General features: G+C 36.8%; 2 protein-coding genes across 6 annotated transcripts in view; both read left to right on the top strand.

Annotated features, from left to right (window-relative positions):
• The window catches only part of atp13a3 (ATPase 13A3), a 52,098-nt gene extending 38,482 nt beyond the window's left edge, over nt 1–13,616 (top strand). For 3 of the 4 annotated variants that reach the window (XM_081357831.1, XM_081357832.1, XM_081357833.1), the window contains 8 exons: nt 1,558–1,654; nt 1,995–2,067; nt 3,406–3,571; nt 3,703–3,875; nt 4,172–4,260; nt 4,713–4,793; nt 6,971–7,063; nt 10,771–13,616. In XM_081357831.1, the coding sequence (XP_081213957.1) occupies nt 1,558–1,654; nt 1,995–2,067; nt 3,406–3,571; nt 3,703–3,875; nt 4,172–4,260; nt 4,713–4,793; nt 6,971–7,063; nt 10,771–10,971 (973 nt within the window). In that variant the 3' untranslated portion in view covers nt 10,972–13,616. The remainder of the gene's footprint in view (nt 1–1,557; nt 1,655–1,994; nt 2,068–3,405; nt 3,572–3,702; nt 3,876–4,171; nt 4,261–4,712; nt 4,794–6,970; nt 7,064–10,770) is intronic. The other variant, XM_081357834.1, reaches the window with a different exon arrangement.
• A 2,559-nt stretch (nt 13,617–16,175) lies between these two features.
• On the top strand, nt 16,176–21,558 carry tdo2b (tryptophan 2,3-dioxygenase b). Of its 2 annotated transcripts, none has more exons than XM_081358654.1 (12): nt 16,176–16,279; nt 16,404–16,497; nt 16,634–16,724; nt 16,839–16,909; nt 17,053–17,180; nt 17,410–17,596; nt 17,699–17,806; nt 17,891–18,002; nt 19,910–19,967; nt 20,061–20,140; nt 20,217–20,307; nt 21,103–21,558. In XM_081358654.1, exons 1-12 carry the CDS (start codon nt 16,245–16,247, stop codon nt 21,260–21,262), a joined length of 1,215 nt encoding a protein of 404 aa, XP_081214780.1. In that variant the 5' UTR covers nt 16,176–16,244; the 3' UTR covers nt 21,263–21,558. The 2 variants fall into 2 exon arrangements, with proteins under 2 accessions (XP_081214780.1, XP_081214781.1); XM_081358655.1 differs by having other exon boundaries at nt 16,177–16,279; nt 17,410–17,590.
• The last annotated feature ends 4,146 nt before the right edge of the window (nt 21,559–25,704 follow it).

Raw genomic sequence — 25,704 nt, 5'->3', positions numbered from 1 at the left:
GTGATTTCTGAGAAACACTGTTGATATTTGAAATCGTCATCCAAACAAACACACCCCTATCCGAATGAAACACCCTCTCCCTTCATTGCTCCGCCCCCCAAAATCATAAACACTATGCAACAGCATCAGACAGCTTGTGCAAATATACAGCGATACACAGTGTTGGGGGTAACTCATTACAAGTAACTTGAGTTACGTAATCAGATTACTTTTTTAAGTAACTAGTAAAGTAATGCATTACTTTTTCAATTTGAAATAAAATATCTAAGTTACTTTTCCAAATAAGTAACGCTAGTTACTTTTTCACATTTATTGACTGACAGCTCTCCTGTCCCCATGTTGAGAGAATAAATGTGAACTTACTCATCTCACTGCTCAAAATAAATAAAAACAGTAAAATGCAATCTCAGAATTTTACTCAACTTTTATAATTAACTATTAAATTACACAAATATACTTTGTGAATTTTATCTCACTTTATTAATGTCTTTGCTGCTGACCTTCAATGATCTAATTCAACCATACTAATAAGCAAAAATTACTTTATAAGATTTAGAAATAAGAGTGTTGAACTTCCTTCTCCTGTATATTATTGTTCTTTAATCCAGAACAGCAGCGCAGCTGAAAGGTTAGTTTGAGCGGCACCCTTTACTGTACAAGCGTAAATATACATTTCCTTCAGCCTGAGGCTTATTCAGTTCACTTTTGGTGTGAAAGGGCCTTAACATTTGCCAAAAATATAACTTTTTTTGTTGGTCTTGTTATTAAAAAAACAAACAAGCAAGCCCAGCCCAGCTGAGAAGAAAAAGTAACGTAAAAGTAACGTAACACATTACTTTTCATAAAAAGTAACTAAGTAATGCAATTAGTTACTTTTTTGGGGGAGTAACGCAATATTGTAATGCATTACTTTTAAAAGTAACTTTCCCCAACACTGGCGATACAGATACAGCATATCTTGGTTCTGTGAAACAGCAAAAAAAAAACACTGCTACTCACATATCGAGTAGAAGCAAAGCAACCTGAGAGGCTCTCTGATGTCTCTCCAGCACTGGAAAGCTTTTCTAATATTAACACAGGTCCTAGCTCTTGCCTGATCATAACCCTTCTTTTTCCAATAATATTTCCTCTTTGGTAATATCCCAGCCATCTCTCTTTCTACAGTCTTTCAGCAAATGCCCCTCTTGCTCACTCTCTCTCCTCCTCATTATGAGCGGATACGCCCCCTACTTCTGATTGGCTTAACAAGTGTTTTGTGGTCAGTGCATTGGTTCAATCCACTTTATTTTTCTCCTATTTACACAACCAGTACTATGTACAAACAATTATTTTCCAGCACACACAAAACAGAAATCTATCAAATATTCACAAAACTGTTTGTTTGGTTGTTGATTTCAATTTCCAACAGCGTTTCTCAGAAATCACTTACTGAACCTTAAATGAACCACAATGAGTTGATGAGGGGGCCTTCAACATTGTAGACTGTTTTACCCAATGATAAATGTTCTTTGTACAAAATGTCTTGTTTGCTGAGTCTCACTTGTTGTTTCTCCACAGGGAGGGACGGGCGGCTCTCATCACCTCCTTCTGTGTGTTTAAGTTCATGGCTCTGTACAGTATTATTCAGTGCCTCAGTGTCGCCCTTCTCTACTCAGTAAGTTCCCCTGTCATGATTTCTACCACAACAATTGACTGAACTGTAGTTAATATACATCTTTGACTGCATCCGAAATCGCATATCTCCTTACTATATAGTAGGCGGAAAACAGTATGTGACAAAAGAAGTATGTCCGAATTCAGAGTAATCATAAAAGAGTAGGCAAATTTACCCGGATGATTGTTCAAAATAAGTACCTACACAAGAGAGTATGCTATCTCGGACGCAGCCTTTAACTTGGTTTTCTGTGCTTGAAGACAGATTGTAAGTAACCAGAGATCATTAGTTCTTGCTGAGATTGCTTATACAACCCTGATCCATTAATAATGCATTTCAGATTCGCAGTAACCTGGGCGACTTCCAGTTTCTCTTCATCGACATAGCCATCATTCTTCTTATTGTCTTCACCAGTGAGTGTCATCTGTATTGTCTTTCTTGTTCAGCTCAAATTTATCTTAGCATTGCCTGTTGTTTTAGCCTGTTCTATCTTTTTAGTTTTTATGAATTATGCAGTAAAGCAAACTAGTCTTTGTAATATGGAATAGTGGATTCTGATCATCTGGTTTGAACCTTTTTAACCTCCACAATGCATTTCTCATTGCATTTAACTCACCAAATGTGAAATAATAGAGGTACACAGAAAATTAAATTAGGAAATAATATAGGACTGTTCTGTATAGTATCCATTGTGATTACATTCCATAAGATCAGGGAAATAAATAGAGTAATTAGCCAATTTGGATTTTATGTGGTCAGTAAGCATTTAGATTTAACTTTAAGAGTTTGAGCTTATGGAAATCGATGTGCATAATTAATTGTAAGTAGTGGTGGACGAATCAAGTACTTGAGTAAAAGTACAGATACCCTAATAAAATAGTACTGTAGTAAAAGTAGTTGAGTAAAACTACAAAAGTAGATTTTTTATGTACTCAAGTATTAAAAGTATACAGCTCTGATCAATGAATGTTTATTATTTATTCTAGTCTTTATCAGCAATAAGAAAGTGTTACACTTTATTTTAAGGTGTCTGTGTTACACTGTAATTTACATTGTAAGTACTGAGTAATAATAATTAACTACACGTCATATACTAACTAGTTAGGTTTAGGGTTCGTTTTGTGTAATTAAGAACAATTTGTAGTAATTACTATAGTAGCTACATGTAACGTGTAACAAATACACTGTAAAAGAAAGTGTTACCTAAGAAAGTTTAGTTCAGACATGTAATATATTGTTCTGCAAATAAACAAACATTTTATTTACATTTTTTGTAATACTACTTATATTTACAGCTGACAGTCATGACGTAAATATGATTTTCATCTACAATAATAAATGCAAAAATTTGGCATTAAGTAACTTACTTTTCATGGAATTCAAGCTATTACATTATCCCAGTTCCCAATTCATTTTGTCCTGATTATTGAATCAGTGAGCTGTTTGACTCAAGAATCGAATCACTTTCAGTTAAATTTGTGAACGGGTCCATTGGAAAAAATCGCCACGTTCATGAATCGAGTGGATGTTTTTATGAAATGTAGTGGATTAAAAAGTATGATATTATGCTTTGGAATCAAGTGGTAGAAGTTTCCTAACAAAAAAAACAAAAACTCTTAAGTACAGATTCTTGAAAAATGTACTTAAGTACAGTAACTAAGTAAAACTACTTAATTACTGTCCACCACTGATTGTAAGTACATTATTCTGCTGTAATTTCTCTCTTTTTCCCCTTCCCCACCCACTCCTAGTGAGTTTGAACTCCGCATGGAAGGAGCTCGTCGCCCGAAGACCTCCCTCCGGTCTCGTCTCAGTTCCTCTCCTCCTCTCAGTTCTGACCCAGATTCTCATTTGCCTGGGTTTCCAGATCATGAGCTTTCTCTTGATCCAAAAATTCGACTGGTACTCCAAGCCAGAGTGAGTATGCTGCGCTGCCTCCAATGCAGAACAACTGAGGTTTTTTACCCTAACCTTATAGTTGCATTAAAAACAATCTTAAATCTGACTGCAGATTTTTTTTTTTTTTTTGCTTGTTCTGTAATTTACAGTATCTACAACTGCTCTGCTCCTCATCACATGGCTAACTCCTCCGAGCCCAAAGAAGAAAATATCATGAACGATGTGAATACCACACTCTTCTTCGTCTCCTCGTTTCAGTACCTCATTGTCGCCGTTGTTTTCTCCAAAGGAAAACCTTTTCGCCAGCCCAGCTACAAGAACTGTAAGGATGAACCTTTTTCAACTTAATGCATTCACAGTGCATTGTAATATTTTGAAATCATTGTTTTGATATTTATAATTGCATGTTTTTATATTCTTTTTCTCCCAATTTTATGCATATATTATTTTAAAGAAGTTTGAGTACATTTTGAAAATTGTCTAAAATAAAAAGAACAAAAAAATGTGATATCATTGTAATATTGAATTTGAATTGATTTGACAGAGGAAAGGTAAATCTAGTTCTCAGTTACTGTTCATTGACTGTGTGTTTCTGGTTGTCTGTTTTGTTTCTTTTAGGGCCGTTTGTTCTTTCTGCTTTAATTCTCACCATTTTCCTGTTTTTCATCATGTTTGTCCCAATCTCTGGAATCTATCAATTTTTGGAGGTATGGTTGTTTCTTAATTAATTCCTTTAGATAATATATGTTATATTGTTTGAATAATTATTCAATTATTTCAATACCTTTCACAATTCAATTATTTATTAATAATTTTAATATATTTTAAAATGTGATTTATAAAAGCGTCATTCATTACTGCAGTCTTCAGTGTCACATGATACTTCAGAAATAATTCTAATATGATGATTAGCTGCTCAGGAAACATTTCTTATTATTATCAATGTTGAAGACAGTTGTGCTGCTTCATATTTTTGTGAAAACCATGCATTTATTTGAAATAGAAATATTTTGTAACATTATAAATGCCTTTAATGTTACATTGGATCAATTGAATGCACCTTTCCTGAATAAAAGTACTGTATTCATTTCTTTCAAAATACATTTTTACTGATCTTCATGTTTTAAGAAGTTCTCTACATTGTCTTCATTCTCCTCAGCTTGTGTGTGTTCCTTTGAGCTGGCGTGTGGCTATGGTGATTATCGTGCTGGGCAACACCTTAGTGAGTGTGTTCATCGAGGTAAGTGGGAACATCAGACTCTAACATCTCCCACATTATTTGTTATGGATATTTACATATGAAAAGAAATTGCATTTCAATGTAATTCTATTGCTAGTTCATATACAGTATTTAGGGAAGATGGAGTTGACCCTTCAGCCAGGGTCAATAACACACTGCTCTTGCTGTAACCTAATTAAAACCCTCAATTGTACTTGATGGCATATACACTGCTACAGAAAAATACAAAAATAGGGTTGGGAATCAAGAGCTGGTTCTTATTCAGAGCTGGTTCCATTTTTATATAACATGAAAAAGTACATTTTAGTTTAAGTACTACATATACATGTAAACACAAGTTCTTATATATAAATATACACTGCCTGGCCAAAAGAAAAAGTCGCTGTTTGTATTTAAATGGGCAAATGCTTAAGAGTCTATGATTGAGTTATTATTGCAGTGATTATTATGTTTCTAGCATGTTATATGTTTGGCAACAGTTCTTCTAATCCTAATTAATGGAGTGTGTAGCTTTTCATTTCTTGAACAACCCTGTAGGAGGACACATCATAGCCATATTCCAGGATGACAATGTCAAGATTCATCAGTCTCACTTTACTTTAAATAACATCACAACATACATTTCCATCAAGAGTTGCATCAATTTGTGTTCAAGATCTTGTATTGACCATGCAAGAGTCCAGCACTCTGTAAAGACTTTCAATGAATTTAAGGTCTGGACTCAGAGGTGCCGATTCATGTGTGAAAATGATTCTTCATGCTCCCTCCCAACCATTCTTTCACAATTTGAGCCTGATGAATCTTGACATTGTCATCCTGGAATATGGCTATGATGTGTCTTCCTAGTTCCTACATGATTGTTTAAGAACTGAAAAGCTACACACTCCATCAATAAGAACTGTTTCCAAACATATAACATGCTAGAAACATAATAATCACTGCAATAATGATCCAATCATGGACTCTTAAGCATTTTCGTATTTAAATCCAAACTGACTTTTTTGGGGGGCAGGGCAGTATTTTATTTTTTTCTATAGTCAGAACAAATTACTCTATAAAAACATCAGTTCTTTTCAGTGAATATTGAGCCAAAAGAGCTTCTATCACATTCATCTAAAATAGCTTGATCATGGAAGTATTTGGGACAATTTGCAATTAATTTGATTAATACGAATTTCAAGTAATTAAATAAATTACAAAAAATATAATTGCCCTAATATATATATGAAGAGCTCAGATGCAAAGTGCCATCTGAAATTTTCTTCTAGAATGATCATTTTTATCAAGCTTGTATATTTAAGTTCAGTAATTTCACTTAAATTACAATTAATAGGTAATTTTCATTGCCATTTAAGTGAAATTACTGAACTTAAATATACAAGCTTGATAAAAATAATCATTCTAGAAGAAAATTTCAGATGGCACTTAGAGGCTTTTGCATCTGAACTCTTAATATATATATGATAAATATGTTATAACAGTAGTAGGATCAGTAATTTGGTGCTTCCTGAAAAGCACTAAAAGAATCATTAATGAATTGGAGCGATTCCCATCCCTATACAAAAGTAAATTTCATCTGCTCTGCTGAGGCTGATTCACAGGATAAGGAAACAGAAGTTATATTTTGAGCTATACAGCCAGCCAGGCCATGAATTGTATAGCGTGTCTGATTCCATCAGCAGCTCCTGCCTCTGAATGAAAGAAAAGGTCAAATTACTATTGTCAAACTTTGAGCAAACTCCTCACGCTTATTAAGAAATGCCAGCAATCATCGTAGTGGCATATAGCGGCTGTTTGCTTCGCCTCTAGATCCCGCCGTCTTCCTGGTGCGGACTACAGGTCACGCTCCTTCTCAGACATTCTCCCTTACCTGTCAATCATAGAGTTCTAGACTCCAGCAGCCAATCACTGGGACCCGATCCTGTGATCTCGCTTGATGTTCATTGCCAATAAACTGATTATTTTTAGGGCAGAGTAAAATAATTCTCTTGCATCCCTCTATTTCTCTTTTAACTAACACACAATCCAAAAAAAACCACTGCCCTTTCAAAAAGAAATGTATTTAGTTTTGCTCTTGACAAGGAAACAGCAGAAACAATTGATGACCATAAATCTTTTGCTAGCCATGTGATCCGTAGCTCTCTTCATTCTTTCCGCCCTACTGCGATATTCTTTAGACCGTCGTGCTTGATGTCATCTTATGGAAGCATGTGTTCAGCAGAGACAAGCAGGGAAGCTATGGCGTCTCCCCTGCAGGCCCGACACCACAGGTTGGGAAAAATCTGACACTTCTGTTCACCGTTGCCTTTTCACTTCCTGGTGTCCACTCCGCCCTATTTCCCACTCTCGCTATTTTCCCTCTCTCCTTTCTCCTCCCTCTCTCTCTTTCCCTCTCACTCAACACCCTCTCTTTCCCTCTCACTCAACACCCTGTTTTAACGTTTGGCCTTGCATGCGGCAACATGATTTTTTCTGAACGCTCTCTAGTGGGGACTCTTGTTTTGTCATGCTCCGGGGGCTTACGATTACCCCTCCTCCCCCTTCCCCCCATTTTCCTCTAATGCTCCTTCTGTAGTGGCAATTACTGCATACGTGTGTAAGCTATGCGTCTTTTTAAACCGTGTTTGGAATGACGGTGCAGGTATGTGCCAAACAGAGCAATATTTAACGTCTTACATAATGAACTGCAAAACTTGCACTAAAGTTCTGATATATTGTGTTTTCTGTGTTTTTAAAGCATCTGGTTTGGTTAAAGGAATATTCTGGGTTGTTTGCAACTTAATGTCTGTGGAAGAAGTTGGGACAATTTTTCTACTTCTGGTTTTGCTTAACTAATTTATAGTTTGCAGTGCCATGTTAACTAGTCCTTGATGAAAAAAAAACTACCAGGTTTACTTTTTTTAGACTACACTACTGTTCAAAAGTTTGGGGTGAGTAAGATATTTTTTGTTTTTTAGTTATTAAAGAAATTAATACTTTTCAGTAAGGATGCTTTAAATTGCTTTAAATGTTACAAAAATATATTTAAAAAAACTGTTCTTTTGAACATTCTATTCATCAAAGAATCCTGAAAAAAAAAAAAAATTACCATTGTTTCCACTAAAATATTAAGCAGAACAGCTGTTTTCAACATTGGTAATAATAATAAGAAATGTTTCAATGCAACCCTGTTCTCCCACTCTTCACACACTGAATGGCCCCCAAGTACTCCCGATCTGACCCCCTTAGACTTTTATCTTTGGGGTCATCTGAAGGCAATTGTCTATGGTGTGAAGATACGAGATGTGCAGCACCTGAAACTACGGATACTGGATGCCTGTGCTGGCATTTCTCCTGCGGTGTTGCTATCAGTGTGTGAAGAGTGGGAGAACAGGGTTGCATTGACAATCCAACACAATGGGCAGCACATTGAACACATTTTATAAGTGGTCAGAAACTTGTAAATAACTCATGAACGAATAAAGTTACGTTGAAACCAAGCACACCATTGTTTTTCTTGTGACATTACCAATAAGTTTGATGTGTCACATGGCCCTCTTCCTACTGAAAAAACAAAAGTTGTATCCAAGATGGCCGACTTCTAAATGGCCACCATGGTCACCACCCATCTTGAGGAGTTTGCCCCCTCACATATACTAATGTGCCACAAACAGGACTTTAATATCACCAACCATTCCCATGTTATTACGGTGTATCCATATAAATGGCCCACCCTGTAGAATGAAGGATCATGTGACAATGACAATATTGCTGTTTTTACTGTATTTTTTCTTTTAAATGCAGGCTTGGTGAGCATAAGAGACTTGTAAAAACATTTTTAAAATCGTACAATCCCAAACTTTAGAACGGTAGTGTAGTTAAGTTGTCGTAGTATTCGAGGCATGAGCTGTAAAGGCACAGCGCTATTGTAAATGCGGGGGGTGGAGAGCAGCAGCTCATTTGCATTCAAAGATACATGCATGAAAACAGCATGTTTTTGCTTCCACTCAAAAATTGGTATTACAACATGTTATAATAAATTATCTGTGAGGTATTTTGAGCTGAAACTTCAGACTCATTCTGGGGACACCTGAGACTTACATTACATCTTGTAAAAAGGGGCATAATAGGTCCTCTTTAAAGTGTAAATAACTCTGAATATTCCTTTAAATGAATGCTCTGGGTTCAGAACGAGTCTGTGGCCTGCTGTTGATGATCACAGACAAATACTTTATACGTGCATCATGCTTTTAAATTGGGACTATTTTTGTTGGTGGATGAACTTCAAGTTACCAATTTGTTTGGTGTACTCATGCAGACATGGAGTAGTGTTATTTTAGTATTATATTTAGTATTTTAGTATTACATACTTTTTACTCATAATTATTTGTGTTTAAGTCATTTTAGGTGTTTAATTTAAAGGTGGTATCAGTGATTTCAGGCCCAAATTTTTTTTTATCACATTCATCGAATTTTTCCTAACGATCCGCTAGCTGCCCGCCCCATAAGCATGCCGTCAAAAAAAACACGTCTCTGTAGGCAGCCTAGGCTCTGAGATCTGCACACAAAAACAAATGGTTTAGCCAAACACTCAAAACCAAAACAAATAGTGTTCCAACCAATCACCGACAGGGGGAGGGTGTTGTGAGGTTTTGAGCCAGCTTTTTCTTCAGCTCTGACTTCGCGTGCAGCCGTGCACGATCACAAAACCTCACAACACCCTCCCCCTGTCGGTGATTGGTTGGAACACTATTTGTTTTGGTTTTGAGTGTTTGGCTAAACCATTTGTTTTTGTGTGCAGATCTCAGAGCCTAGGCTGCCTACAGGTTTTTTGACGGCATGCTTATGGGGCGGGCAGCTAGCGGATCGTTAGGAAAGATTAGATGAATGTGATAAAAATATTTTTGGGCCTGTAATCACTGATACCACCTTTAAGTTTTAAACTTAAACTTTTTTAGTTGAAGGTTTTCATATATATATATTTTTTTTCAGCTTCATTTCAGTTACTGAAAACAGTTTTAGTTAAGAATAATAACACTGATACTGAGAAATGAACCAGGTTGACATTGTTTTTTTTTTTTTGTTTTTTTAGCTTGTTAGTAAGTTATAGTAATATATAATAATAGATTGCAAATAACCTGGAATATTCTTTTAAAGGAATGTCCCGGGTTTAAAAGGAGCTCTATTGACTGTATCTGTGGCTTGCCTTTAATTTAAAAAAATAATCATAATTTTGAGCCCTTAGATTATTAAAACAAGCAAATATTTTCTACAGTAAGTCCATGAAGCAACCCTTCAGATGGGGTTTGAAGATGAAATGATTTTGTTAAAGCACTTATTTTAATGCTTCTACACCAAAATATGTCAACAGATGGATGAAATGCAGTTTATGCTTTACTAATATGATTCCTGTGGATTTTTCTCTGTGCGCATATTGTATAAAATGAGTGGGCTCAGAAATGTTATATATCTTTACACGCATTAGGTTAGTAAGTGGTTTTGTCTTACTACTTCCATTTTAACTCTATAATGAGTAAGTCTTTTAAAACTAATGCAGTGTCCTTCCCCATATACTTACTATTTGTATTTTGCATTGAAAGCACATTACATTGATGACAAGTCAAAGTTATTTTCTGTGGTAACTGACAGCATGCCATGGATTTGAACCCGGAACATTCTTTTTAATACCATTTGAGCTTAGCTAAAGCAAAAATGTATAATTTCATTGGAATTTTGGTATTAATTTGGATTAGAATAAAAATTCATTACCCTTGCATGTGCTCAGAGGCATGACATACTCTACAGACAGACCAAAGGCTCTGACATTGTTTCTTCAGATGAATATGAATATCTCATTTCATTTTGTTTTAGTTTACAGCGATTCGATTACAGGTTTGAATTCTGTCTTTTGAAGAAAAGGATAAAAACCGACTTCTTATCTTCACCTTCCCCTGTGTTCCTCTCTGGCCTGTGTGTGTGTGTGTGTGTGTGTCTATAGGAAGGAATAGAACTGTATGGAACTAAATGCCTCTCCTGGCTGTGCTGCCGACGGAGAAAAGTGCCCAAGGCTCGGTACATGCACCTGGCCCAAGAGCTGAGCGTGGATCCCGACTGGCCTCCCAAACCTAAGAGCACTACTGAAGCCAAACCCGGCCCTCATCCGGACGACTGCTCCTACCAGATCGAGGCTGTTTCCTAGCATTTCCACCCGCTCACACTCCGTATCGCACATCCAAAACTACCGGGGAGTTCCCTAAACACTGTCAAATTTAATGATTTTGTTCGAACCGATACGAAAAAAGACACCAAAAACAAAACCCTGCAACGGAGAGTTTTTAATAACACTTCGAAGATATTTCGAGGTTCTGTTCTCCCATTTGATTTTTTTTTGTTTGTTTGTTTGTTTCTGATGCACAATATGTTTTTTTTAAATGGGCGGGGTTCACAGGCTGGGAACTGTGTAAGCCCCGCCCACTCAGGCGTGCGGTTTGTCAGCACGTCACCAATATCCCCTTAAGACATCATGTAGACCGCAAAGTCATTGAACTCATTACCAAATGTGGCTCTTTAGATCACCGTCAGACACCATGGTCCTGGTGGCTCTCCTACAGATATCAAGGAGGCTCTTCACTGGATTTCAAGCATCGTCCTGTTACTGTAGTCTGTAGTGCATCATCTCTACAGGCTCAGGGGCTGCATGCTAACGCTTTGGAAACCGTCGCTGCATGCGGAACAAACCAAACTCTAGTGGCTCACAGAATCCAAGATCCAGCTTCGTTTTCAGCCAGCTTGTTTTTAAAAAAAATATATATCGACATAGATATATAATTATACTTGATCTTTACTTTTCATATCTCTTCCCATGGAAGAATCGAGGTGGGATTCACTTGTGGAAGGCCAAATTTGTAAAAGTTTGCGTTTCGTTCACTTTTCCTGGCGCAGCATTTGCGATTGGTTTTGATTTGATCCATCCTGAAACTCAAGTCCTGATTTAACTAAAAAGCCGGCATCACAGTTTTTGCAACGAAACGTTACTGGGAATTGCATTGGGGATCAACAGGAAAGAGGCAAGGGGCGTACATCGAGAAATATAGGGCACATTGTATAGGGACAATTGTATGTTAAAATTTTGCAATCCAAATCAAAGCAGGTTGCTTAAAATCATTCTCAATTGGCCAGTTAACAGTATTACTTGTGCATGACTTATTAACGGTTTTGCTGCTAATCTAGGAAACAAAACATTTTTCATCCTAAACGATCATTAGAAGGTTCGAAATCTGTTGCAGATGATCCCTCCTCCCCCTCTTCCAGATGTAATGTATTTGCATAATTTATACAATGCAGTTTAACTATTCTCAACTTGCAGGTTTGCATCTTTTGGTATTATTTGTTTTTTGAAGAAAAAACAAAACAAAAACCATTTTTTCATATAATAATTTTACATGTGGCGTTCCATGAAAAGAACCACTAAGCAATATCAGGTGATCACCGTTGTTTTTTCATTACACTGACAGTTTGTATTGTTGCTCATCAGAAAATCCAAACCATTTATAGTGTATTTTGAAGAGTTTTGGTCAGTCATTTCACTGAGGTAAGTTTCATGCCTTTTTATGTTTTTTTGTTTTTCGTTTTTTTCCCCGGCAACTTTTCATGTTATCAAAAAAGTCTCAAATGGGAAATGATTAATAGTAATATGTACTATTAAAAATGGAAAATATCAATTGCTTGTCTTTTGGACAGCACTTAATAATTAATTACTATGTGAGATAACAGAATTTGTCAACATATTAAAGATACATGTTCTACATGAACCTTGGAATGAAATGTTTGAATATGAAGGAACAAGATGTGCAAACATTGAAGTTCGAACAGTAATCCAACAATCTAATCACGGATTTTCCTACATGTTTGCGTTTATTTATTGTTTGGTTTTCAAGTTCATGTTGATTTGTTTTGCTGTATATGGGGCATTTTTAATTCAGTTTAATCTGAAAAAGGGCTGAATCTGTCTTGTTATTGCTCCGTTTCTGTAATACTTTGGTACTGTTTGATGTTTGAAATGGTATTGATCATCTGCCATATTTGCAATGTGTTCTTTTCAACCGTATGTCCAATGTCGTATCTGTATGTTTGTTAATATCATAAACGCGTGTTTGCTGGGCATTCCTTGAGCGAGGCAACAACAAATCACCTTGCTGTTATTGACCTGGGTGACACGATCAATTATATGATGTATAAGTTTTAAAAACATCTCAAAGCATCTACTCGCACCATCTACTGAGCCCGGATAGTTAAACAGACATGCCTATTATTATTATTTTTATTTTTTACATGTATGTCCTTAACAAATGTGAATGCAATGCTTTTGGGATTGGGGAATGTTAAATTATTTTCTTTTTTTAATTATTGGTATTGTTAATTCTGAAGTTTAAATTGTTTAGTCTGTCTTGATCTGAACTGTGTGGTGTGGCAATCATTTTCTCTTCCTCTAGGAGGCAGTAGGTTGCTGCTAGGACTTGGAGAACATCATCACAATAACAAACCTGCACCTTATGCACATTTTTGTCGGTTTTGTTCACTTTTACACCTGCAGATGAACACTGAAAGGGATAGTTCATCCAAAAATAAAAATTCTGTCATATACTATTTTATCTTATATGTTTCTGTTCTGTTGAACACAAAAGAGGATGTTTTGAAGAATTTGGGTAACCAAACAGTTGCTGGTCCCCATAGTATGGGCGGGAAAAATTCAATGTAAGTTAATGGGGACCAGCAACTTGGTTGAGTAAATTATGACAGAACTTTTGGTTTAGGATGAACTATCCCTTTAAGTTCCATAGCAATCATATATGTGCTGAAAAAATGTGTTTTTCAAAATTGGTTCACGTCATCTTTGTCATATCTGCAGTTCTCTAGGATACAAACGCACAGGAAAAAAAGAGTGTTTGATTACTGGAGGTCATTAAATACAGTTACTCTGCTTTTGCATAATTAATTTTGTACCGTATGTCATATTCATTTTTGTGTGAGAACGAAGGTGTTATCAAACATGAGCAAAAGTTCAGCCACTGGTTCTGTTAAGGCTGGAGTGGTTAATTTCCTCAGGGAAATGTGTGTATTTGTAATGATTAATGCTGAATAAATACATATGGAAAAAGTCACGTGGGTCAGTGTTCTTGGTGACGTTCAGAAGATATTCTCCCGCCACGTTTTATATTTCAATATGTCATTTTTATGTTTATTTGATTTGATTTGATTTGATTTGATTTGATTTAATTTAATAAATAGTGTGAGTTTGCTATTTGTCCTCCCACATTTGCTGCTCTGTAAATAAATGGCACGAAGAGAAAATTCTTATCGTTCATTGCTATCAGCATGTTGGCTGTAAAATGGGGTGTGGGAAGATTTCACATGTTTAGCTGCCTTATTTTCTTTGAATAATAAAATGTAATTTATTCCACAGATACAAAGTTGAATCATTACTCTAGTCTTGGGTGTCAGGTGATCATTTTAATATGCTGATTTGCGATTTCTTGCTGAAAATGGTTTTGCTGCTTAATGTTTTTTCAGGATTGATGAATGGTAGGTTCAAAAAAATATTTTTTTTGTTTTTTTTTAATGTAAATATTTGATCAATTGAATGTCTCCTTGCTAAATATAGCAATTTCTGAAAATCATACACTAAACATTTGAAACGATAGTGCAAGTAAAAAGTAAAAAATATAGGCTACTAGTTAGGCTACTAAAAGCGAAATCTAATATGGAAAGTGACATTGACGATCATCTAGTGTGACTCATTAAGAGTAGGAGGTTCTATGTCTGCGATTTTACTTAATTTCTTCACTTTGTTTGGCTTTTAGCTGGTGAAAATACCTGTTGACAGAATAGAACAGAGAAACCACGGAGAAAAGGACACGATTTTCAATTAGCCTGATCAAACCTTTAATAATGTCACCCACACCAGGGTTTTCCTCTGTTTTCAACCAAACTTCCATAATTCCATCATTTTAGACACATAGCTGCTTGTGTTTCTTGGATCATGTGGTGTTTTACTTGTGTTTGCACAGAATGTTGTAGGCTACATTAACCGAACTTCAGCCCCATTAAAATTACGACACCCTTTGACCTGAAGCTCTGTCTCTGAGAAATCGATTTGTTTATTTTTTAAGGTCAGGCCTGGTCGAGCTCCAGGTGATGTTCTGTGACTGGGGATGCATGGTTCCACAAGAACATATGCGAAAGCAAATAATCAGCTCTTATATAAAGTTGTTACAATCCCTGAAGCATTCTCTCGATGAAATTGATTGATTGGATTATAAATAAACGCGCCAAAAAGGATACCCGAACACAAAAGCCGAATGCGCTTAATTAATTTGGTGTCATTACATTTGACCATTTAATCCAGTTTTGAAAATGAGGGTTATATTTAAATGTTCTTCATTATGATACTGTGATTGTGACGTGTTGGCTTGTCTGGTTTTCAAACTGTATTTGCTGTTTGCGTTTAGATTATTTTTCTCTACGTTAGTTTCTACACAGTTAAACCCATGACCTTGTCGTGACATGCCCCCTTACCATCAGATGCCATTGGCTGTTACTGTTAAATTTTAAGAGAGTAGGGACATACGGACTTTTAAATATTTACCTGTCCATAAACGTATGATACCATCAGTGTAGAAGCTAAAAAAAAAAAAAAAAAAAAAAAAAAATTCCAAATGCAAGGACACTTTGACCATGAGACAAACAGGCACATTATCAAATTGCAGAACATTTAAATAATCCTCATTTTGACTCTGGACAACAAATTAAATGGTCAACAAGCACATAGGCTTATGGCAGCTTTGCCTTTTTTCTTTTTTCTTCTTCTTTTTTATCCATAATCAAACCCTCCAAGTCTAATCTTACATGGGAGGTTTTTGGGGATCATAACAAGAAATTATAGAAGTCTAAATTTTAGTATCATTGAGATACTATTAAAGTTTTTATTCATATTTTGAATTACTTTTTATAATTGTATAACTTTTTATAATTGGTCATGTTAAAGATTTAGTAATTTTTGTTTTTTAGTTTTGTAATTTTTATTATAGTTTATTTTTTAATGTCTATATAGTAAATGTATTGTTTTAAGTGTTAACAGTGTTATTGTTTTAACATCGTTAAACGAAATGAAATAAAATAAGTTTTTATATATATTTTTTTTATTTTATTTCAGTTTCCGTTTATTTTTAATAGTAACCCTGGTCTAAAAAAAAAAAAATCCAAAACAATCACATTGTAAACTGTAGACACAAACACACACTCACATGCCTACCTTGCATCCTGCTTGGATAGGCAGGGTTTGACAATCCAGCATTTGATTGGACACGTCAAACCTTTAAATGCTTCACTTTGCAATGAAACACCCAGAACCTTGTGATAACCTTGTGATAACGTTGATAAGATCAATTCCTGTTGGACATTTTGAGGAAAAACATGAGTGGATGTCCGTTTTTTGAAAGAAAGCATCAGTGGGTTTTATATTGTTTTAGAATTTGTTTTTTAACTAAATTTTTTTATTTTAAATCAAAATCAAATCAAATACAATGTTATCAACATAAAATGCAATCTCAAAATTTTTAATCTCAAAATTAGATTGTTTACCAGTAAAGCAGAGGAAGAGGATGAATCCCAAAAGGGCACCAACAAAGCCACTAAAGGAGGAATCGTCTATGGAGAATACCTACAGGTAATTAACTTAAAGTCATCAACCTTTATCGACATCTGTATTGATCCAAATTTATTTTATAAATTATTCATATCTAACACTTCAGCCTATTTTGCGGCAAATGGTTTAGCAATAACGTCAGTCTGTTTGCTGTTAGCTTGACAAGGTGCTGAACGCTCAAGTCTTGCAGAGTGAACTGAAAGGCAACAAAATCCATGATGAGCATCTCTTCATCATTACTCACCAAGGTAATTTATATGTATTCATAACGTATGAAAACCGTATGAGCATTAAAAAATACTTCGCATTCTAAGGTTCCATTTTCACAGATCCTGACTGTATTATCCTGCTTTCTCCTTTAGCTTACGAGTTGTGGTTTAAGCAGATATTGTGGGAGCTCGATTCAGTTCGGGACCTATTCATTAAAAACCATGTGAGTTAAACTAAATGAATATTGAGTAAAATAAGTGTAACTTTTAAAGAGAAGAGTTGACTTTACCTAAAGCATTTTGACTTTATTTAGATGCAATTTTTGTTATAAAATGTAAAATGATGAAATGTGGACGTCGCCCACAGGTTCGGGATGAGAGAAACATGCTGAAGGTGGTGAGCAGGATCCACAGGGTCACTATGATCTTCAAACTGCTGGTGGAACAGTTTGCCGTCCTGGAGACCATGACTGCCCTGGACTTCTTTGATTTTAGGTAACAGCCTCAGTCAATATAACTCATAAACGCTCAGGTTCTCTCAGCTCAAACAACCAAAAAACAACTGGCCTCAATTGTACAAAGAATTGTGTAAGAAGTTGTGAAATTTCTATCTACCCTAGAACATTGTGTTCTTTCCACCCTAGAACATACAGTATACTTCCACGAGTGAGGTTGCTGCAGGTAATTTGTGAATGAATCAGACTATGTTGTGTACGTGTTGTAGGGAGTATCTGTCCCCAGCCTCGGGGTTCCAGAGTCTTCAGTTCCGTCTTCTGGAGGGTAAGATTGGTGTGGCGGATCATTTAAGAGTCCCCTACAACCGTCGACACTACAGAGATAACTTCCACGAACATGAGAGCGAGACACTGCTGAGTTCAGAGCAGGAACCCTCTCTCCTTCAGCTGGTGGAAGTAAAACCTCTCATCTTCAGGTTTAAAAGAAATAGAAATTTTACCACTATTGTTTTTCCGTAATTAGAATGCTAAAGTTATTTGCTATTATGTGTTTTGTAGCAATGGCTGGAGAGGACTCCTGGACTTGAAAGCGATGGGTTTAATTTCTGGGGGAAACTCCAAGCCAACATCGAAGAGGGTCTCAAGATGGAGAAGCAGAAACTGGAAGTTCGTTCTGCTCTCATTTCCAATCACAATAATTTTTTCTAGTCATGTTACTGAGCTTAAGGTTGACATTGCTTTCACTGATAGAAACTGGAAGATTCTGAGGTAAAGCAGGAGCTTCTAGAGGATCGAAACAAACAGTCTGAGGTCTTCACTGCCCTATTTGACCCAAAACGCCATGAGCATCTTTTAAGCAAAGGTGAGGACCGGCCCACAATGCTTTGCCACTAACCGCTCAGGTAGTATAGACTAATAAGTAAGGGATAATGTATAGAGAGGCGGTTGTTATAGCGAATAACAAGCCCGACAGGCTGAACGAGACCCCGACGCGAAGCGGAGGGGTCTTGACAGCCTGAAGGGCTTGTTATTCGCTATAACGACCGCCTCTCTATACATTATCCCGCTTATTACATGGCTACCTACAAAATAAATAAATAATTTGACGCGAATTATTGATTTAAAAAGGAGTTTATTGATTTAAAAACGATTGTATTGCTTCCGCCAAAGAAAATAGTCCGTTCCGCGTCCATAGCAACGCGCTGTTTTTCATGGCAACGGTCTGTTATACTCCGCAGCGGTCTGTTATAAAGAAATAACAGACCGCATTCTACATTGGAATTCAGCCAAGCCATGTAATAAGTAAGGGATAATGTATAGTGAGCCGGTTGTTATAGTGAATAACAACCCCGACAGGCTGAACGGGATCCCGACGCGAAGCGGAGGGATCTTGAATCAGCCTGAAGGGGTTGTTATTCACTATAACAACCGGCTCACTATACATTATCCCGCTTATTACATGGCTACCTACAAAATAAATGAATAATTTGCCGCGAATTATTGATTTAAAAAGGGGTTATTGATTTAAAAACGATTGTATTGCTTCCGCTAAAGAAAATAGTCCGTTCCGCGTCCATAGCAACGCGCTGTTTTTCATGGCAACGGTCTGTTATACTTCGCAGCGGTCTGTTATAAAGAAATAACAGACCGCATTCTATATTGGAATTCAGCCAAGCCATGTAATAAGTAGGGTTATTAACTGTTTTTACAGACTGTGAACACACAGTTATCAACATCGCAAGTCTAGTAAAGTTTTTCATAGTTTTTAATAAACAAAACATAAGCAAATAAGCTCAATATGAATAATAAACTTGTTAGAATTAATTATAAATATTTGGATCAGTTAATTCATTTAACTTGATGTAGCTGAATTCATTTTACAATCCAATTAATCTGTTCGTCCAGCGAGCACTCAGTATTGATCGTCTACGTCTATCATTATTTTTTGTGGACAATCGTGAATTTGCACAAAGGTTTTATTTGACTAAATCACGAACACATAACTAATCTAAACAAACACATAATCACGCAAATATGGGTAAAAAGTTAAAGGAACACGCCGACTTTTTGGGAATTTAGCTTATTCACCGTATCCCACAGAGTATAAGTCCATACGTAACATTACCCTTTTCATCTCCGCACGTGCCTTAACTCTGTGTGACACACCCACCGCTAGCCTAGCTTAGCACAAAGACTGGAGGTAAATGGCTCCAGCTAGCATACTTCTCCCAATAAGTGACAAAATAACGGCAACATTTTCCTATTTACATGTTGTGATTTGTATAGTCACAGCGTGTACAAATAACAAGGTCACATGAGACACAGCCATCTTCTAACCGTATACATACTGGGAACTATATTCTCAGAAGGCGAAGCACTGCTACTTGGGCGGAGTGATTTACTCCAACTGCTCCTCACCACACTCCGCCCAAGTAGCAGTGCTTCGCCTTCTGGGAATATAGTTCCCAGTATGTATACGGTTAGAAGATGGCTGTGTCTCATGTGACCTTGTTATCTCGCTGGCGTGCCAAGGGCCTGTTGTCTCGTTTTGGGGGGTTGTCACAGGCACCTTAGCACCTTGTCTTGTGGTTGGGTGAGGGTGTTTGCTGGATTATTCAGTAAATATAATGAATAATTGTGTGTCAGTTTGGTCCATCCGCTACAGTAATAGGCCTACACATTTATAATGCTATACTTTGTTATATTACCTTGGCAGTTAATGACAAAAAATGAATTCACACTGCTGAGATTTTAATCTTTTTCCAAAAGGTGAACGTCGACTTTCATACAAGGCCCTTCAAGGAGCTCTAATGATCTATTTCTATAGGTATGCATATCATGTAATATCTGCTAAATTCATGTAAATATTATTTTTTATTCATTTTACAATGGAGACAGACCTTAATTTTTCTCCTTCCAGGGAAGAGCCTCGCTTCCAGGTTCCCTTCCAGCTCCTGACTGCGCTGATGGAGATCGATACGCTTATGACCAAGTGGAGATGTAAGCCTTTGATTCTGAGCTCTCAATCAGAAATCCACAGCCATGTCCCACATTTAACACAAAACGTTTTCTCTAGATAACCATGTCTGTATGGTGCACAGAATGATTGGTAGTAAGGCAGGTACAGGTGGATCTTCAGGATACCATTACCTGCGCTCGACTGTCAGGTGTGTGTCTCATTTATATTTTTCTGTGCCAGTCTGAACTCTGAAACACTAAACTTCCTGTGGTGTATTGGTCATCATCTTACTCATGGAGTCATGATTACAGCTCATTTACACAGTGGTTCTTATGGGGGCATCTCAATCAAATGTCTAAACAGCATACTAAAATAATATTGTTATTTAATACCAGCGGTAACATACTACGTTGATGTTGTAAGCTTACTGATTATGTAGATAAAGTGGTTTGGTGACCCAAAATATTTGAGAACCGCTCCATGGAAGCTTGTTTCCGCCACAGAATAAAAAATAAAAAAGGTAATTGCAGCATTGCAAATGCGTGTTTATATCATGCAATACTGTGAAAAAAAGTCAGAATTGTGTGATATGAAGTCGCAATTGCATGTTGTAAACTCGTAATTTGAGAAAAAAAGTATTTTTTTCCCTCAGAACTGGAATTTATAACTCGTAATTGCGAGTTTATATCTCAAAATTCTGAGAAAAGATGTCAATTGCGAGAAAAAAGGTCAAAAAGAGATTACATCTCGCAATTGTGAGAAAAAAAGTTGGAATTGTGAGATAAAAAGTCGCAATCATCTTTTAAATTGTTTTATTCTGTGGCAGAAACAAGCTTCCATATTTTCACACGTGTTTGAAGGTGATAAAAGGATTTTATTGGCATTTTAATGCATTTATGGGAGTTTCACACAGTGATAAACAGTAACACTTTAACCTCAGAAAAGTGCTTAAAATATGAATGTTTGCCATAAATCAATGATGCCTCGTTTTCTCACCTTTCAGTGACCGTTACAAAGTGTTTGTGGATTTGTTCAACCTGGCATCATTCCTGGTACCTCGTGCCTGGGTGCCCAAACTGAACCCAAACATCCATAAGTTCCCCTACATGGCCGAGTGTTACGACAGCTCCTACAATTCATGCAGTGGTGAGGATTCAGATTAGAAAGATCAGACTTGTTTGTCCAGGCTGATGAAATGAAATAATGTCCAAGAACTCGGGAATAATGCCAAGTACTCTGTATTGATCAACTAAAGTCTGTGCTTTTTGCTCCATTTACGTAATTGACTAGATATCGAAAAACTAGAAACTTCTCTCCATATGTTATAGGCTAGATAAAGGAAGTTTAATGATGAAGAAATTGTGTATATACAAACAAATAAAGAAATCTTGTACATACTATTTATATTTGAAACATGTATGTAAAAAATGTCTTTTGTACCAATAAAAGGATATTTTGGAATGCGGCTCATTGATTACACACACACACACACACACACACACACACACACACACACACACACACACACACACACACACACACACACACACACACACACACACACACACACACACACACACACACACACACACACACACACACACACACACACACACACACACACACACACACACACACACACACACACAAAACTGTCTGGTTTACTATCTTTGTGGGGACTCTCCATAGACTTAATGGTTTTTATACTGTACAAACTGTATCTGCTATCTCCTTACACTAACCCAACCCCTAAACCTACCCATCACAGAGAACTTTCTGCATTTTTACACTCTCTCTGACACACTCTCACACACACTCACACACTCTCACACTCACTCACACACACACACACACTCTCACACACACTGTCACACACACTCTCACACACACTGTCACACACACTATCACACACACTCTCTCTCACACTCTTTCACACACTCTCTCTGACACACTCTCACACACTCTCTCACACTCTCACACTCTCAAACACTCTCTTTCACACTCACTCTCACACACTATCACACACACACACACACACACACACACACACACACACACACACACACACAAACACACACACTCTTTCACACACTCTCACATAGGGAGTGCACTAGATAAAAAATTTGTCACTCTCACACACACTCTCACACACTCTATCGCACTCTCTCTCACACTCTTTCACACACTCTCTCTGACACACTCACACACTCTCTCACACTCTCTCTCACACTCTCAAACACTCTCTTTCACACTCACTCTCACACACTATCACACACACACACACACACACACACACACACACACACACACACACACACACACACACACACACACACACACACACACACACACACACACTCTATCACACACTCTCACATAGGGAGTGCACTAGATAAAAAATTTGTCCTACCCCTAAACCTAACCCCACCTATAGCTTACCCCTAAAATCAGAGGGAAATGATAGGTGAACACTGATGTCGAAGCACCTTGCTGTGAATCTAAACTTTACATAAACTCTAAACTTGTCCCTAAAATTCGATTGGTTGATTGGAATGTTGTTCAAGGATCAACAACGATGTTCCAGAAACATGATGACGTACTTGGTGAAATCACGTTCCCCAAATCGGTCCTAAAATTTATTCCGAACTCTTCAAATATGACCAAATTGATATTTCTACTGAACTGTCTTAAAACGAACGAGGCACAATCAATTAGTTGACTATTTGTTTTTGTACATCACGTCGCCTTTAGTAGGCTAGTCTAGGCTATTCATTCACAAACTCTTTCAAGATCATTCAGTTACCCTATAGTACACTTTGTCTCTATACAGCTTGTGTGAGTTGTATGGCCATACAATATGTAGGAGGGAAACAAAGTGAGTTCTGTTCAAAAATTAACTGCACTGTCCACAATCAGATGTACAGAGGGCATGAACCTGCTGCTGATGGAGTGTTTTCATAGAAAATATCAGAAGTGCAGTCACTGGGTCTTATGGAAAGAGCGAAGGTTAAGAGCTCAAGTTTGCAGTATAGGTGACAATAAATTCCCACTATTAATGTAGCATACTATATACTATCTTTTATAGAATGCTATACATTTGTAGTGCACATAATTATCTTATTGTAGACCTATATATTTTATTTATTTAGAAAGGGCTTTTCCTGCGACATAATTACCAGTTTCAATTCATAGATAGATAGATAGATAGATAGATAGATAGATAGATAGATAGATAGATAGATAGATAGATAGATAGATAGATAGATAGATAGATAGATAGATAGATAGATAGATAGATAGATAGATAGATAGATAGATAGATAGATAGATAGATAGACGATGCTTCAGTTGTCCACTAGAGGGCAGAATGCATCCAACAACAGTAAATGGAGAGGTTGTTCTAGCCAGGGCAGCGTCATATGACAATGTAGAAACATTTTAATCTCAGTGTCATCTTCTGTTATAAACTTTGGTAAAAGAAAAAAGAAAACTCATTTATAAATGACGCAGGGAAAAACGCATTTAAAATAGGTTTATAATATTTAACCAAAAAAAGATACATTTTAGTATTATCATATGACATCCCCTTCAGCCAATAAAATTAAAATGTATGTACCATGTGCTTGAAATTTTTGGCAACAACGAAGTGAAGGAGACATTGGAACATATTAAGTCACATGCTGTCAAGGCAATGTATATAATTGTACATCCAAATGTTTTTAATAATTTTAATGCACTTTTTGTAAAATTGAATAACTCAAAGATCTGTGTGTTGTTTCAAAAACGTCAATGTCCCTTTTTATTGGTTACATATTTTCTGTTTAGCTTGCACTATTGTTCATTACTGGCAGGCAGTATAATAGCCTTTTTTACCTGTGTTAGGTTGACATTAGTAAATTTTATAGAAGACAGAGAGGGAAAGTACCTTTTCCAGAAAGTATTGATGATAGTGACAGCAGTGCATCAGAAAATAAGGTCCAGTCCGGAAAATAAGAGATGAAGAAGTTGAAGATCAAGGAGGATAGAAGCAGTGAGGGTGATGAAGAATAGAGATGAAGAATATAGCCTAAGTCATAGATTGTTGTTGAAGTCAGGCATTTTGGTACATTATCCTATGCCAGTTTGGAAGGTGCAATCCACAGGCCTATAGCCTACTGGGAGGAGGCTGAGAGTGAGACATACTTTCACTGGGTTGGACTCCAGCTCAGGAAATCGGTCTCTTTTTAGAGATCCAATTAGTCCTCCAATGTCCCCCTCCTCCAAGTATTTCCTGCAGTTATCTCCAATCAGAAGCTGTCGACACCAGAGCTTGACCACCGAGGGAAAGAGAAACATACACACAGAACCCGGAGGGGAGCGATACATAGTGTTAAGAAAACTTGCTCTTTGCCAATATAATTCTTCATAAATGCTGCTTTTCCTGTCAAAATGTTTCTGAGGGAGCTGTTTTCAGGATGTTATCATTTATCTGGCATCATGTGTTGCATTCATTGTAGATATAATATTGGCAGTCCAGTATTATATCTGGACTGCCAATATTCTCTGGGGAAGCTGAAGTGATTGCACAACATTTCTGTGTCTCATTTGAAGTCTCAATACATGCTGCTTTTTTAATGCAGCCCCTCTTTGACCAAATATTTTTTCGGTCAACATTGTGCTCTTATATCCCAGCGTTTTGGAAGCAAAGTTTGGCTACTCCACTAAATTTCTCCATCTGGTTGGCAGACTGCACTTTAAAGGAGAACTCCGGTCAATTTTAACATTGAGCTCATTTTTTTGTTTGTACATTTGGAGTGCTGTCAATACAGAGAACAACGACAAAAATCGGTGTTGCCTACACCGAGTTATTCTATTTTTAAAATTTGCACCCTGTTGACTTCAATGGGGCAAGTATTAAACCTGCTTTTAGCCTCTTAACATCCTTGATGTGTCATTACAAGTGCACAGCTAATGTGAGTGATTCCTTCAGAGTGAACACGAGTGAATCTGACTGCAGTAGATATGAAAGATATGTATAAAAATTATGTTATTTAAGCCAGCGCAAATACCTGTGTTTACATCCTGTTTTCGGTTGAAGTCCAAAGTAGTCGATTGCCGAGTTCACGCGCGTGATCATGGGTAACTAAACCTATGCGCGTGAACTCGGCAATCGACTACTTTGGACTTCAACCGAAAACAGGATGTAAACACAGGTATTTGCGCTGGCTTAAATAACATCATTTTTATACATTTCTTTCACATCTACTGCAGTCAGATTCACTCGTGTTCACTCTGAAGGAATCACTCACATTAGCTGTGCACTTGTAATGACACATCAAGGATGTTAAGAGGCTAAAAGCAGGTTTAAAACTTGCCCCATTGAAGTCAACAGGGTGCAAGTTTTAAAAATAGAATAACTCTTTTTTGTCGTTGTTCTCTGTATTGACAGCACTCCAAATGTACAAAAAAATGAGCTCAATGTTAAAATTGACTGGAGTTCTCCTTTAAGATTACAGTTTTTCTCAATTGCTAAAACACTAAACCCTATTGTCTGAACCAAATGCTCAGTTGCCTGAACCCACTGATTGAATCAATCACTCTTTTGGCAAAACCATAAGCACTTTTC

This window comes from Scardinius erythrophthalmus (assembly GCF_964197995.2).
Source record: "Scardinius erythrophthalmus genome assembly, chromosome: 25".
Lineage (NCBI taxonomy): Eukaryota > Metazoa > Chordata > Actinopteri > Cypriniformes > Leuciscidae > Scardinius > Scardinius erythrophthalmus.
Note: the sequence above shows the minus strand (reverse complement) of the source record. Positions and strands in the feature narration are given on the sequence as shown.

Coding starts and splice junctions, on each gene's coding strand:
- tdo2b (XM_081358654.1), top strand. CDS start 16,245: ATGAGTGGATGTCCGTTTTTTGAAAGAAAGCATCA. Junction 17,597..17,698: donor CTCTCCTTCAGCTGGTGGAA/GTAAAACCTCTC, acceptor TGTGTTTTGTAG/CAATGGCTGGAGAGGACTCC. Junction 19,968..20,060: donor CTAATGATCTATTTCTATAG/GTATGCATATCA, acceptor TTCTCCTTCCAG/GGAAGAGCCTCGCTTCCAGG.